Source organism: Gobio gobio (genome assembly GCF_949357685.1).
Source record: "Gobio gobio genome assembly, chromosome: 1".
Lineage (NCBI taxonomy): Eukaryota > Metazoa > Chordata > Actinopteri > Cypriniformes > Gobionidae > Gobio > Gobio gobio.
The window spans coordinates 31,125,818-31,142,769 of record NC_137097.1 but is presented as its reverse complement, the minus strand read 5'-3'; the positions used below and the strand labels follow the sequence as shown (position 1 = coordinate 31,142,769).

General features: G+C 42.4%; 1 protein-coding gene across 1 annotated transcript in view; it reads left to right on the top strand.

The window, feature by feature from the left end:
• LOC307125781 (uncharacterized protein) overlaps positions 1 to 15,103 on the top strand; it is a 238,644-nt gene extending 223,541 nt beyond the window's left edge. The window contains exons 12-13 of the mRNA XM_079815890.1: positions 11,580 to 11,626; positions 13,541 to 15,103. Coding sequence (XP_079672016.1) covers positions 11,580 to 11,626; positions 13,541 to 14,133 — 640 coding nt within the window. The 3' untranslated portion in view covers positions 14,134 to 15,103. The remainder of the gene's footprint in view (positions 1 to 11,579; positions 11,627 to 13,540) is intronic.
• The last annotated feature ends 1,849 nt before the right edge of the window (positions 15,104 to 16,952 follow it).

Sequence of the window (16,952 nt, the reverse complement as noted above, 5' to 3'; positions counted from 1 at the left end):
GACGTGACTTGTAAACAATGTTGGGGATGATGGAAAAATCTTTCTTTCTGCGATTTAGAAATCGCGCATGATCACATCGCAATTTTATTACAATTTGATTAATCGCACAGCCCTACTGTGAACATCACAAATCAAGCTATTAAAAATTTACAACAAAATCAGCAAAAAAGCAAGGAGTAAGAATAAAACAATAATACATGGATGAGTTTCATGCTGTGCCGGCACCCAGCATGCATTGCATCTAAACCTCTGTTGATTCTCAATAAGAGCTTCTGCAGTCGTCTGACAGAAATAGAGTCAGTCTGGTTAGTAATGTGTGAAGCTGGTAATGCTGTTTGTGGAGTTGTTTACTCCTTCTCGGCTGAGATCTTCAGAGATTTAGGCCCCGTCCACACGGAGACGCATTTAGCTGTATACGTTAAAATAAATCTGAAAACGACACCCTTGCGTGTGTACAGCCAATTTGTATATTTTGTGAAACGGTGATGTCATCACACCACGTCCTGCGCGGGGAAGACTATAAGGGATACAACTACGGGCACTGGGCATGCGCACATCAATACTGCGTTATTTAATTACTGTATTTGCATTATTGTAAGAGTAGGTTTAGGGTTGGGGTAGGTGTAGGCGTTAATAAAACACATCTGGTAAGTAGCAAATGTATTTTTGTTATTTTATTGTGAGATTTTGCCTCACTTCCTACCATTGCTGTACCCCTTCTAGCCACAAATCTTCTTCTCCATTTTTAGTGTATTTCTGTGGCAGAATTACAGCGCCACACACTGGCCTGGCATGTATACTACATAGTTTTGAGCCGTTTTCATGCTCTTGTGTATACGCTGTGTGGCAAACTCCCAAAGCACTCATCAGCGTTGTCATGGAAATGGAGTGGATCCAATTGCCGGGAGGCGGAGTTGGGGAATGAGAGCCACCTGAGAGCCATCAGTAGAGGAGGATATAAGCACAGCAGAAAGAAGCTTATGGGGAGACCAGATCTCGCAAGACGAGTCTATCACTTTCTCTGATGCTATTCTTTTGTAGGCTCCAGTGATTGTTAAGGAGACTCGGTTGCAGTTCGTCAGCAAATTACTGCACATTCACTCCTGCACTGAAGCACCAGGTTCCCGGCACTTGGGAACGTCTGCACTAATTTCAAGCTTTTGTCACTCAATAAAGGCCCCTTCGGGGTAATTTCATCACGCATTTCGGTCTGGCCCTCTTTTCTCCCGCCACACTGGTGGAGAATGCAGGCAAAGTGAGAAGATGAGCGCCTTAAGAACTGTTGGGATCAGGTCAGAGTGGTTAATGGCGAAGAACGCCTACCCCAACCTCATCCAACACCACACTTCATTGTGGAAAATGGTCTGCTCTACTGTGTGGCGATCAGGAGGGGTGAGGAAAAGCGTCTTCTGGTGGGGCCCCATACCAAGACAGAAATGGTTCTGACCCTGGCTCATGCTCATCCATTGGCAGGGCATCTGGGTCCTGAGAATACGCTCCAGCGGATCAGGGATCGGTTCCACTGGCCAGGAATAAATGCAGAGGTGAGGCGTTTCTGTAGAAGTTGCGAAGTGTGTCAACGCACATCCCCACAGAAACCACCCCCCAGCCCACTGATCCCACTGCCCATCTTAGAGGTGCCCTTTGAACGCATTGGGATGGACCTGGTGGGGCCGTTGCCGAAGTCAGCTCAGGGTCATGAACACATCTTGGTCATAATGGATTATGCCACAAGGTATCCTGAGGTTGTTACACTCCGGAAGGCCACCTCCAAGAACATCGCCAAGGAGTTGTTCCTCCTGTTTAGCCGGGTGGGCATCCCCAAGGAGATATTGACCGACCAGGGTACGCCGTTCATCTCCCGGCTTATGGCGGACTTGTGCAAGTTGTTGAAGGTAAAACAACTCCATACATCAGTCTACCACCCCCAGACGGCTGGATTGGTCGAACGTTTCAATCAGACTCTTAAGAGAATGCTGAAGATGGTGGTAGCTGAAGATGGGCGCGATTGGGACCTCATGATTCCCTATGTGCTGTTTGGGGTCCGGGAGGTACCACAGGCTTCTACCGGATTCACCCCCTTTGAGCTACTTTTCGGGCGGCAACCACGAGGACTGTTAGATGTGGCCAAAGAAGCCTGGGAGGGCCAACCATCCCCACATCGAACTCTGATTGAACATGTACAGGAGATGAAGGCGAGGATAGACAGAGTTATGCCCCTGGTAAAAGAGCATCTTACAGAAGCCCAACGCGCCCAGCAGCGAGTGTACAACCGCCCCACTAAAGCTCGTGAGTTTCATCCAGGTGACAAAGTATTGGTGCTAATCCCAAATGTTGCTTGTAAATTTCTTGCATCCTGGCAGGGGCCAAATACTGTGTCTGAGAAAGTGGGACCGGTAAAAATATCGAGTTCGCCAGCCGGGACGGCGACATGGAGAACAGATCTACCACATTAACTTGCTGAAGAGGTGGGTTGAGCCAGCCAACCAAATGGCGGCACTGGTCGTAAAGGAACAGGCTGTGGTGGATCTGGGAACCCAGCTTTCAGCATCCCAGACGAAAGAACTGGAGGCCCTGGTAAACAGCTATTCAGATGTGTTTTCAGAGACCCCAGGCCGGACCAACATCCTATGCCATGAGATTCGCACCCCACTTAGAACCATCGTTAGGCAGCGGCCTTACCGGGTACCAGAAGCACATCGACAGGCTATAGAGGAGGAAGTGCAACGGACGCTTTATTTGGGGGTAATCAAGGAATCCCGGAGTCCGTGGTCCAGCCCTATAGTTATGGTGCCCAAGAAAGATGGGGCCCATCGGTTCTGTAACAACTTCCAAAAGCTGAACGAGGTGTCCCAATTCGATGGCTACCCCATGCCCCGAGTAGACGAGCTGATCGAACGCCTTGGTAGAGCCCGCTACATTTCAACACTCGACCTCACTAAAGGTTATTGGCAAGTGCCATTGTCTAAGGACGCCAGAGAAAAGACTGCCTTTAGCACCCCTGGGGGGCACTGGCATTATCGGGTTCTACCCTTCGGCCTGCATGGGGCTGCAGCAATGTTCCAAAGGCTCATGGACATTGTCCTACAGCCGCACCGGGCTTAAGCTGCAGCCTACATCGACGATATGGTAATTCATTCAGAACGTTGGGAGGACCATCTTGAGTGACTGGAGAAAGTCCTAAGGGAACTACGGAGAGCGGGGCTCACCGCTAACCCAATGAAGTGTCACCTGGGCCTATCAGAAGCGCAGTACCTTGGATAAAGGATTGGCAGAGGCCTTATCAAGCCACAGGAAAAGAAGGTTGAAGCAGTAAGGCAGTATAAACCGCCTACTACCAAGACCCAGGTACGTGCTTTTCTCAGGTTGGCGGGCTATTACCGGTGCTTCATTCCTAACTTCTCCTCTATAGCCTGTCCTCTCACAGACCTGACGAAGAAAGGGAAGCCAGAGAAGGTGCAATGGACAAAAGAGTCAGAACAAGCATTTCAGGAACTCAAAGCGGCACTCACCGCTTCGACTGTGCTGCATGCCCCGGAATACAGCTGTCCCTTTATTTTACAGACAGACGCATCCGACATAGGAGTGGGTGCAGTTCTGTCTCAAGTCCAGGAAGGAGAGGAGCACCCCATCGTTTACATCAGCCGTAAACTCTCCCCTGCTGAGTCCCGGTATGCTACAGTGGAGAAAGAAGCCCTGGCCATAAAGTGGGCAGTCCTGGAACTGAGGTATTACTTGACGGGTCGTAAGTTTACTTTGGTCACAGATCACGCTCCGCTGCAGTGGATGGCCCGGGCTAAAGATTCAAATGCCCGGGTGCCCAGATGGTTCTTGGCACTCCAGGGGAGTGCCACACTCCACCCATTAAGCGTTGGGGGGGGTGGGGGTGAAACTCCCAAAGCACTCATCAGCGTTGTCATGGAAATGGAGTGGATCCAATTGCCGGGAGGCGGAGTTGGGGAATGAGAGCCACCTGAGAGCCATCAGTAGAGGAGGATATAAGCACAGCAGAAATAAGCTTATGGGGAGACCAGATCTCCCAAGACGAGTCTAACACTTTCTCTGATGCTCTTCTTTTGTAGGCTCCAGTGATTGTTAAGGAGACTCGGTTGCAGTTCGTCAGCAAATTACTGCACATTCACTCCTGCACTGAAGGACCAGGTTCCCGGCACTTGGGAACGTCTGCACTAATTTCAAGCTTTTGTCACTCAATAAAGGTCTCTTCGGGGTAATTTCACCACGCATTTCGGCCTGGCCCTCTTTTCTCCCGCCACAGCTGATATTTCTTGAAATGAGGGGGAAAAAAGATCGGATAGGGAAAGCTCTGGCTTCGTGTGGACGGGGCCTTAATGTCTTCTTTTATCTTCAGTTGATTTAATTCAAGGATGTGGCTGAAGTCAGCTGTAGTTCTTGTTCCTCTTTCCTTCAGTGATTCTGTTTGTTAACTGCAGGTGTTCGTCACTGATGCTTCATCACTTATTTAATCACTTAATTATCTCATTAACTTCAACACTCCTTTGGTGTTAATTAAACACTGTAGATTTATTTAACTCTGGATTTAACAGGATTCTGCTGTGGGGTTAGAGGTGTAAGATAAAAAAACAAACAAACAGTGAAATGTATTTTAACAGTAATAATCCATATTCGCACGGGATTAGTATTACCTGGTGACCTCTAGTCATTTGTAATAATTGTGGAGGTTGTCTGTGATCTTAATCCTGTGCGAATCCTGTGTTGTTTTTTTGTTGCCTTTTTATAAATTTTTCGTGAAGAATGGAGTGCAGTGCGTTGGAGTGTTTTGATAGTATTTTGGGATGCTGTGTCATATCGCTAAACAACTATACAATTTACAGAAAGAGAAAGTTGAAAACCATCAGAGTGCAAACAAAAATAATGATTAAATGGCGATGGATGACATGTATAGCAGCATGCGGTAAGGAACATTCTTCTATTTATGATATATCATACAGCTAGACCTATAACGACAAGACATTTCCAAGCCTTGACATCATATCCGGGAGATAAGTCCGTAAATTCAAGTAAAATCACAGGCTTCGTTTATCCCTTGTGAATGTGCCACATGAAATGCAGATGTGGGAGGGTAATTTCTAAATCACATGAGGTCCGCAGTAGAGGTCGACCGATTCATTGGTTTTGCCGATTAATCGGCACCGATAGCTGAATGGTGGAACAATCGGTTATCTGCAAAAATCCACAACGATAGTTTTTCCGTGATGCGTCCGTTGCTGGAGTGGCAGAGAAGGGTGCGCTGTCATTACACAGCACGAGAGCTCTGAGAAGGGCCTGCTGCCATTATAAAGCACGAGAGCGGCCTCTAGAGGTAAAAAAAACAACAACTCACTGATGCCTTGTTTACATTCACACGTGAGGCTGCTCGCTGCACGGAAAGCACACGCTGCACGGAGAGCGCCCGCTGACACATCAGATGCGTGTTTAAAGCATGACAGCGAAATGGTATGAATACAGAAAATTACAGTACTTGTTGCCAAATCATTATAAAGTAATTCATTTCTTGCTGCATTAACAGGTAAATAACAGCAGTGTGTGTTTGTCGTCGAGAACGTTTGTGACACTGTTACATGAATAGGGTGGTCACTACTGTATTGCAGTTTTTCCCGTGCTCCATGTATTCCCTGTAATGTTAGTATTGTGTTGTCACGAACGCGCTCTGTCACAGTAACAAATAAGCGGCGCTAGAGTTACTTCTCTGGACTGTAGCATTTACCTTGCTAATGAATTGGAGGGTGAATGGGCAGTTTATATTTTTGTCTGTGGGTTCATTGTGCAAAAACAGCTACCTAGTCAGGCTGGTTTTGTTGACGGAAGTAACAACGCTGCTTCTCAGGTGCTGCGAGCCAATCACTCCCCAGAAGTAGAGCAGTGCTGCGCCGTCTGAGAATATAGTCTCCAGTATGTATACGTTTATAAGATGGCTGTGTCTCATGTAACCTTTATATTTGTACACGCTGTGACTATACACATCACAACATGTAAATAGCAAAATTTTGGCGTTATTTTGTCACTTATTGAGCAGTAGGCTAGCTGGAGCCATGTACCTCCAGTCTTTGTGCTAAGCTAGGCTAGCGGGGGGGTGCTTCAGACAGAGTTATGGCAAGCATGGAGATGAGAATGGTATGTATGGACTTATCTAACTCTGGGGAATACAGTTAATAAAAAAAAAGTCCCAAAAAGTTGCCGTGTTCCTTTAAGGTCCCTCACGGTCTCCCTCCAAAGAAGAAACACACTCATATTTCACTCTTGGTATATGATTTTCTTTCATCATTCTGCTCCACATCCCTGGAAAGTCCTTCACGTCAAATGATGTAATGTCTCTCTGAACTTTCATGTGATTTATGAGATTTGTGTTTATCACTTACAGTTGTAAGCGGTTTATACAGAAAAACATACATAAACAGGGTTCATACAAAATAATTTGTATATGTGAATCCATCTATACACAAGTGTTCATTTATAAAGTTGTGTTATATGTAGGCCTACTACAAACTGGATGGATTACTAAACAGACTAAATGTGACCCCGCCTGTGAAACCCCAGCTACTGTTTCCTTTCATAAAATCCTCCTACAGTACATCATGTAAAGAGCATTCTGTGAAAATATTCCCAATTCGCTTACTATCCGTCCTAAATAGCAGAGATGGGACCAAGTCACACATGTGCAAGTCTCAAGTAAGTCTCAAGTCTGAACCTTCAAGTCTCAAGCAAGTCCCAAGTATTTTTTTCTTGGGCAAGTCAAGTCAAGTCAAGTCAAGTCACAGGCTATGTCAAGTCAAGTCAAGTCAAGTTAAGTCCTGTAGTAGGTCAAGTCAAGTCCAAGTCAAGTCAGCTTATTATTGTAATTTTACCTGCAGAATCTGATCTTAATAAAGTGAAAAGACAAGATATAAGTAACTGTCAGTAAATTACAATAATTTGGATTTGCATTGTAAATACTCATGTTCAGTAAAATACATCATGGAATCAAACTAAATTGTAACTTCATAAAAATATTTATTTTTCACTTCTGCCAACAGTGTTTTAAATTTAAATGTAAAATGTTTTAAATTTTCAACATTAAGTCCATAAAACAAATAACAGCAAGGGTCTCCAACCTTTTTTCATTTGAGAGCTACTTTTTAAAAATGAAAGTCACAGAGAGCTACTCGTGTTATATAAAACTCTTAAATAATGCATCATAATTCTCATATTAACAACTATCCGAACTGTTTTACACCTGAAAGAGTGTAGTAGTAGTTCCAGTAGTCGGTACCAATACCATAAAAATTTGACGTACTCTGTACCAATTTTGGTACCACAGCAAATTATTTTATTTAAATATTTTTAAAAAAATCAATGTTTATTATTTATAATGATAATCATAAGTAAATAATACATAAACATGTAAAGGCTGTATGCTGTTTAAAAGTAAACATTGTTTATAAATGAAAGATCAAGTGAAAAATAAGCAACCATTAATAATTATATAATTAATATTATTTATTTCATAATTATTATTATTAGTAGAGATGTATTATTATTACATAGTGTTTATAAATGAAAGATCAAGTGAAAAATAAGCAACCATTAATAATTATATAATTAATATTATTTATTTCATAATTATTATTATTAGTAGAGATGTATTATTATTACATAGAGACGTAGCTAAATTTACTGTAGGCTACAATCTGTAGTCAATTTCTTCACGTTAAACCGAACTTTTATTTTGACGGGTTGCCGTGAATTGAATACCTTTGAGTGTCTGTGTTCATGATATGACAGTGGGTGCACGTCTCAATCAGCTCCCTAGTTCAGTCCCATTGACTTGTGTCCTGATCAGTGCCCTGACTACTGAACCAGGAGCTGAATGAGACGCACCCAGTTTTCTCAAATTAATCGGTAAATTGTCATGAAGTGACGGTTTATGCTTTCGTGTCTGCAGAGACTACAAGAGCGAGTGCGCGCGCGCGGTGCCCGTCATCCACACAGACGCAGAACATGCAGGAGCATTTTGCAGTTTAATATTTACAGACACTAGTAACGTATATATTTGGCTTCAGTCTGGAGCCCTGCGTTTAAATAAACACGGAAGCGACTGAACGCAGCTGCTACGGTGAGCTATTTTTAGAACAGACCCGCGGTCAACTCATGTGGTCCTTGCGGGCGACCTGGTGCCAGCGGGCACCATGTTGGTGACCCCTGGGCTAGTGGCTACTTTAGCTATTATTACATTAGCTAACTACCAACTAACCAGATAACATTAACAAATTGACAAGCACTTACTGGGCAGAATGGCTCTTCAAATGACGGACGAAATTGGAGGTTGTCGTCTGGCTGTCTGTGATTTTTATGTTGCATGTCTTGCAACGCTGTTCGTCTTTTGCCATCTTGCGAATAATTGTTGAAGCCGAAATGACCCTCGGTACCCCTCCGGCTGACATGTTGATGTGATATCTGATCTAAGTGGGCGTGGTGTGCGTACGAGAGGGCATGACTGATGATAGTGTCGTGATCCAGTCATGACAACGCTATTCTCAGCCTGCGCTCCAGCTGGGTCAACTTTATTTTAAAAAATTATTTATATATTTTATATTCAAACTGAAAACATGATGTGATTAACACTCAAGTCATTCAAGTCATCATGTCTCAAGTCAAGTCAAGTCCAGAGTCTTTAACTTCCAAGTCCGAGTCAAGTCTCAAGTATTTAATTTTTTGTCAAGTCAAGTCACAAGTCATAAAAATAGAGACTCGAGTCGACTCGAGTCCAAGTCACCAAGTCACAAGTCCCCATGTCTGCTAAATAGTATTCGAAAATATAATTAGTGTGTCCCAAATTGTAGTATGTTGAAAAGAGTATTCCAAAGATACCCGGATGGATTCAATTAGAACTACTAACACGGATAAAAAGTGTTAAACTACAAACATGGCGGAGAGAAATGGCTTAAAGGGTTAGTTCACCCAAAAATGAAAATTCTGTCATTAATTACTTACCCTCATGTCGTTCGACACCCGTAAGACCTCCGTTCATCTTCAGAACACAAATGAAGATATTTTAGTTGAAATCTGATGGCTCAGAAAGGTAGCCTGGTCTTACCAGACTCTCGTACATTTCATTTGTACATAGAGTCTGGACACTCTCCATTGACGAGCGTTTACTTCCTTGAAGGCGGGAACTCTGTTGAAGTGTAAAACTATTGGATCTGCCAAGAGTCACTCTGGATCTGCCTAACCAATCGCTAACGTTTGGTCGTGACGTATGTCTCACGCGCCGTTCGCCTTTGATTCTCAGTGTCAGTGATAAAACCTTGTGCATTCGGATTGTGATTTTTTCACGGTGAAGAGGAGAGTTTTGTGATCGGAACGCGCTGCTCTCGTGGTGCATATCTCGTGCAATCATATATATGCTGTAAATAAAATGTAATATGCTTGGTATGATAAGAATAAATGCTGCCGTAAACAATTGCCAGCATTTAAAGAAATACAAGTCTAGAAATGCAAATTACAGCTCACGCAACCGCACGGTGCTCTGCAGGGATCTAAAAAGGATATAAACAGTGAATTTTGAAGTGATATATTCTTGAAAACTCAGAGATGTGGATTCGGAGAGCAATTACATCACCACACGACCTTGGTGTTTGTCAAAAGCAGTCGGTAATTCAGCCTAGGTTTTTTTTGCGGGTGGTGGGAGACGGATGGCTTCAGCCAACTCCTTCACCACTAACGGAGCGAACTAAATACATTTCCCGGACCGCAACATTATGGCCACCAACACAACTCAGCAGTGACTGTTCTTGCTCCGTGTAACGGAGTTCATTTGTTCAGGGAAGAAGGAGGCGGGAACCGGCGAACGTTTAACAACTTTTAATCAAATAATAAACACAAAATGAAAGTAAAAGCGGCAGCCCCTCACGGACGACTGCCGCGCACATACATATTAACGTAAGCAAAACACAACTTAAAATCCAGGCCTGGTCCTCTCTCGTCCTTCACCGGTGTCGCTCATCCTTATATGCCTCTGTGCTCCCTCATGAGAGGACTCGAGACCGGTGTGTCTCATTCTCGATCCTGCTCGCTCGCTCGTCCACCTCGCCACACTCTGGCTTTAACTTCTGAACATTCGTCAGCGGTGCCAGTCCCACACACTTGCATCTTTTCACCACCGCCATTACTGAACTACAACTCAAACTAGCGCACGACATCAACGTCATCGCTCTCAACCACTCCCTCTGTTCGCTGATTGGACCAGTAAAAAATTGTTCGGGCGAAAACCTAAGCATATACAGCAGTACCAGACGTAGTACTGAAGGAAAATGAAAATTGAGCAGAAGTACGTAGGAGGGCGGAGCCAGGCTATCAGAAAGGCCTCCATTGGCACAATGCACGGTTCACTCTCTAGAGTCTAGACCCTTAAAAGGTACTAAAAACGTTGTTACAAAGTCCATCTCACTACAGTGGTTCTAAAATAACTTTATGAATCGGCGAGAATAGTTTTTGTGCGCAAAAAACCCCTAAATAACGACTTATAAAGTGATGACGATTTCAAAACACAGCATCATGAAGCTTCGAAGCGTTATGAATCAGTGAGTCGAATCAGCGGTTTGAATCGCCAAATTTCAGCAGTTTGGCGGTTTGACACGCGATCCGAATCATGAATCGACTCACTGATTCATAACGCTTCGAATCTTCATGAGGCCGTGTTTTGAAATCGTCATCACTATATAAGTCGTTATTTAGGGTTTTTTTGCGCACAAAAACTATTCTCGCCGATTCATAAAGTTATTTTAGAACCACTGTAGTGAGATGGACCTTGTAACGACGTCTTTAGTACCTTTTATGGGTCTTGAGAGTGTAAAGTGCCATTGAGCCAATGGAGGCCTTTCAGAGCCATCAGATTTCAACTAAAATATCTTCATTTGTGTTGCGAAGATGAACGGAGGTCTTACGGGTGTCGAACGACATGAAGGTAAGTAATTAATGACAGAATTTTCATTTTTGGGTGAACTAACCCTTTAAGTCACAGTTTCCTTGCCTTTCCTGACACTGACCTGACCTGGATTGATATTATGGTCTATTTGCACTTTGTAGAAAAGAAGTTTCTGAACGGAATGATACGAGAATCAGCAGGTGTTTCTGTGCCGAGAGTAAACAAAGGGACAATTCAAATCAGTATTTAAGAAGCCCACGTCCAGGTTGTTTCTACGCAAATTCATAAAACGGATTGTCAATAAAATCATTAATTTCAGTATTTATCATGTTATGAATGAAGAATCTCGAAGCCCTTGGTATAATTTATCATTTACAGCAATAAACACAATGACCTGTTTTGGTCATTTTTATGTCTATGACTACTCTGACTCTTAATCTTATAATTAGATTATGGACTTTAGCCGGGTTTTCACAGGCGGGTCACAGATTATGCTTATTTGAACATGTAAAAAGTTTTGTGTAAAATGGTAAATGGACTGCATTTATATAGTGCTTTTTTGTGATGGGTAGGTTTAGTGTAGGGGGATCATATATACAGTTTGTACAGTATAAAAATCCTTTTTGTGTGTTTCTAGTGTGGATTACGGAGGAGAGTTCATGATGACATCAAGACTGCACAAATGTAAGTCCTCAAACACAGTTTTAGCGTTTGTTGTTTTGTTCAATTCAAATTTTGACAGTTGGTGAGGCTCATTTAGACTTATTTATATCTATCTATATATATCCACCCTAGCAATCCACCCTAACAACCAGCCTGACTACCCTAGCAACTGCATAGCAACCACCCTAACAACCAGCCGGACTACCCTAGCAACTGCATAGCAACCACCCTAACAACCACCCAGAATACCCTAGCAACACTCTAGCGACCACCCAGAGTACCCTAGCGTGCCATAGCAACATACCTGAGTACTAGCAACACCCTAGTAACCACCCAGAATACCTTAGCAACACTCTTGCGACCTCCCAGGGTATCCTAGCAACCGCATAGCAACAGCCAAGCAACCTAACAGAGTACCCTAGCAACCACCCTGAATACCTTAGAAAAAGCATAGGAACATCCTAGCAACCACCCAGAATACCCTAGCAATACTCTATCGACCACCCAGAGTACCCTAGCTCGCCATAGCAACACCCTAGCAATGTACCTGAGTACTAGCAACACCCTATAAACCACCCAGAATACCTTTGCAACACTCTAGCGACTTCCCAGAGTATCCTAACAACTGCATAGCAACAGCCATACAACCTAACTGAGTACCCTAGCAACCACATAGCAACTACCCTGAGTACCCTAGCAAAAGCATAGGAACATCCTAGCAACCACCTCAAGTACCCTAGCAACCACATAGCAACACTCTAGTAACCACATAGAAACACCCTAGCAACATCCTAGCAACCACCCGAGTACCCTAGCAACTGCATAACCTAGCAACCACCCCAAGTACTCTAGCAACCGCCTAGGAACATCCTAGCAAACAGCCTGTGTACCCTAGCAACCGCATAGGAACATCCTAGCAACCACCCGAGTACCCTTGCAACTGCATACTGACACCATAGTAACCACCTCGAGTACCCTAGCAAATGCACAGCAACACCTTAGCAACCACCCCAAGTACCCTAACAATCGCATGGGAACATCCTAGCAAACAGCCTCAGTACCTTAGCAACCACATAGAAATATCCTAGCAACCACCCAAGTACCCTAGCATCTGCCTAGGAACATCCTAGCAAACAGCCTGAGTACCCTTGCAACTGCATACCAACACCCTAGCAACCACCTTGAGTACCCTAGCAACTGCACAGAAACATCTTAGCAACTACCCCAAGTACCCAAACAACCGCATAGGAACATCCTAGCAACCACCCGAGTAATCATGCAACTGCATACCAACACCCTAGGAACCACCCCGAGTACCCTAGCAACCGCATAGCAACATCCTACCAACCACCCGAGTACCCTAGCAACTACCCAGCAACACCCAAGCAACCACCCCATGTACCCTACATTTACTAAGAAATTTACTCCACAGCTCATGATGTACTCTATAAATTATATGTTCTTGTGACAAAGACGTTGGCGTCTTTTGGACATAACTTTGCCTAGTCGGTTAATATCCAGGAAAAGTGTCATGTGATTTCTGTGATTTTCATGTGATCTACACATTTCAATATATATTTTCATATTTTTTAGGAATGGTTTAAAATGCTTGTGAAACTGAACCAGGATATCCAGATATTGTATTATTTTGCATATGATTGAGATTAAGAGTAAAGTAAGAGTAAAAGCAGCTCCATGTTATATTTCTAATAACTGAAATATTCTCAAACACGTGGCCTTGTAGATGATTTCCTCCCTTGTGACAGCCCTCGCTCACCCTCCACCCGCTCCACCCCTGCTCTATTGCCTTTAAAACATTCACACTTTAAGCTTTTACAACTCTCAAACTTTCTGCTTTGAAACTTTCAAACGTTTGTCTTGAATGTTTTTATCCAGTTGTAAATGTTGTGTTGTGATGTGTGTTCTTGTGTTCAGACGCCTGTGATCTCACACTGGATCCAAACACAGCAGACACTCGACTCGTTCTGTCTGAGGAGAACAGAAAGGTGATGAATGTTGGACAGTATCAGTCGTATCCTGATCATCCAGACAGATTTGATGTGTGGGAACAGGTTCTGTGTGGAGAGAGTCTGACTGGACGCTGTTACTGGGAGGCGGAATGGAGTGGAGCTGCTGATATATCAGTGGCTTATAAAGGAATCAAGAGGAAAGGAGAGAGTGACTGTGGGTTTGGACGGAATGAGAAATCCTGGAGTCTGTTCTGCTCTGATCACAGACTCACTGTCCGTCACAATGATAAGTCCACTGCTGTCTCTAGTAACTCCACTGATGCTGCTTCTGCTGCTTCTGTCTCCTGTAAGAGAGTAGGAGTGTTTGTGGACGTGTCGGCCGGCACTCTGTCCTTCTACAGCGTCTCTGACACACACACACTCACACACTTACACACATTCACACACACATTCACTGAATCCCTCTGTGCTGGCTTTAGTGTTTATTATACAAACTCTTCAGTGTCTCTGTGTCACATTAAACAACACAGACACACACACACACACACTACTGACTGACACACACACACACACACACACACACACACAGACTGACACACACACACACACACACACACACACACTGACTCACACACACACACACACTGACACACACACACACACTGCCTGACACACACACACACACACACACACACACACACAGAGTGACTGACTCACACACACACAAACATTGATACACATACACACACACACAAACGTTGATACACACACACACACACATACTTGTTTTTGCTACATTGTGGGGACTCCTGACTTTAAAGATACACGTGGGGACACACATTTCTAAATACATTAAAGCCATAATTTTAAGTCAGAAGTGTCTGGGGGATTTTTTTAACCCCAAAAATCAACTTTTTTATCAGAAATGACTAATTTTCAAAAGCTTAATTTTTGTCTGGTTTTTCTATTCTGGTGGGGACATCCCTATTGTGTCTTACCACAAACAACCATCGAGTGGCGCTATTATGAATTTTCTGTAGATAATTTTTTTTTATACAATTTTAAGCCAGTTAAAAATTAACAATAGAGATTACGTTTAGATAATCATTAAATAGATGTTTAAAAGGGAGAATTGTGTCTGTATTTATATTTTTACTATTAGTATATCACTATTTCCCATCAACTCCTGTATTTGAATGGACCATTTCTTTGGATGTGAACAGCAACAACAGCCTCACCTCACTTCCTGTTTCACACATCTATTTTTCTTCCATTCTGAGAATCTGAAAAGGTCCACATTTTCATAAACAAGACAGTCATGTTGTATGACAAGCAGGAAATGTTCATGGGACATTGACACCACGGGTATCATTGTCTTTGCTGAATAATGATCTGTGTGTACTGAATTAAAACAGCACATGCCTGGCATTCAACAGGGTTGCAAGATATATTGCTATTTAATATATAATATCTCTATAAATATTAGTCTTGTAACTCTGGGATAATAAAACGCATAACTTTTTTCCTCAATATTCAATATTACTTTCAACTAGGGCTGGGACACAAATTTCACAATTCGATTTAATTTTGATTCACAAGCTTGCAATTTGATTCTGATTTAATTTGATTCATTATCAATTATTTTGGATATATCTCAGGTACAATACATGGCACAAAAAAAAAATCTCTTAACTAACGCAGTAAACTATGGGAGTCAGTTGGTACTTCATTAGCCTACTAGAATATTGAAGGTAAGAATTTACTGATTTGTATACAAGCACTTAAATTACACTAAGTGATGTTTTTTTGATGATAATAAAGTTAGAATATTAACTTTACAATTACATAAATCATATTTCTACTCCTTTCTACTATATAAACATTTAAATGGTGGCTGTCATAAAAACTTGCCAGATTTATTCATACATGCATTAAAAATTAAAGAACATTAACAATTATAATATATTATTATAGTAATAATATTTATTATGGTGCATATATTTATCAAAAAAATGCTCCTCTCTAGAGTTAATTTTTCTAGCTGACTAATGAGTTTATGGACACTAGATATGGTTTTTCTGCGGTGAATGGCGTTACAAGCTGTTTTACTGACCTCTTTCTGCGGTTGAAACACTGTAAGAAAAGTGTGGACACTTGGGCAATTACTACACAAACAAGAATCTGCGGTTTCTTAATGCTCGTAAACATTTATTTAGCTTATCAGTGTTAACTTGATTGTTTTATTAACGCACTGGGGGAAAAAAAAACATTTTGAACGCGTTTCCAGCAGCAAACATAATTTTTCTTTTACATTTTACGCTTTAAGGCATCAATGCGGTTCTTAACATAGAACTTCACGCCCTCCCAGCTTCTCCCTTGAAGTGCTGCTGGTGAGCTCTCAATGCACGCCATGCACTGGGCTTTACCAGGAACCTTTCCAGACCTGATGTTGTCCATCAGAGATTTCTCCACAGCCTGGACTTCTGCTGTGGACCACTTCCTCCGTGGGTTTTGTGAAGATCCTGAATTAAATAAAAGTAAATATTAGTAATTGTGATTGGGATAAAAGTAATTGTTATCCCACATGACACGAGCGTGAATAACATATCAAATAAATACATGGTCTCATTGTTTTACAGTTTTATACACACATTTTTGCTAAAATCTAGTTGTTATCATAGTTGAAAATCTGTAAATTCTGGCACATGTCACATGACATAACAATACCACATGTATGTGGTAGTAATGCATCACCGTAATCAATAAACACCCAACAGATTATTATTTCTCTTGCCTTGTTTGCCATAACAACGGTGTTTTAAACAGTCACATCAGCCAGAGAAAAACTACAGCTCAAGAGCCCAACTAAAGCAAACACTGGTCACCATAATGGTTTAAAATTATATTATTTTCAATCAGTGGTTAGTAATGCGTGAAGCTGGTAATGCGGGTTGTGTTGTGTAATCTTCCTCTGCTGAGATCTGTTAGTGTGTAATGTTGTGTTGGGATTTAAAGGGTTTCGGTTGAGTTTGTGGGTCAGCATTGAGCTGAAGAGCTCCAGTCCAGCAGAAGACCAAGACACACTGCTCATATGCTGCCTGTACAACAATACAACACTTGCAGATTATAAAATAGTCCATAAAAAGACACTGATATTCTGTCTGAAGCAGTCCCTAAAATGAGCACTTCCTCTATTTTGGATCTCTCATGCTGCTGTTACAAAGCTCCACCAACACAGATCACTGAAATATAGACACTTTATATTTTGTCATGTCAAAGTTCACCAAATTTGACCTCCACATGAAATTCAAGGAAACTTTGTTGTCAATCAAAATGGGTCTTTGTATAGATTCCTATAGACCAATTTACTGTTTGTA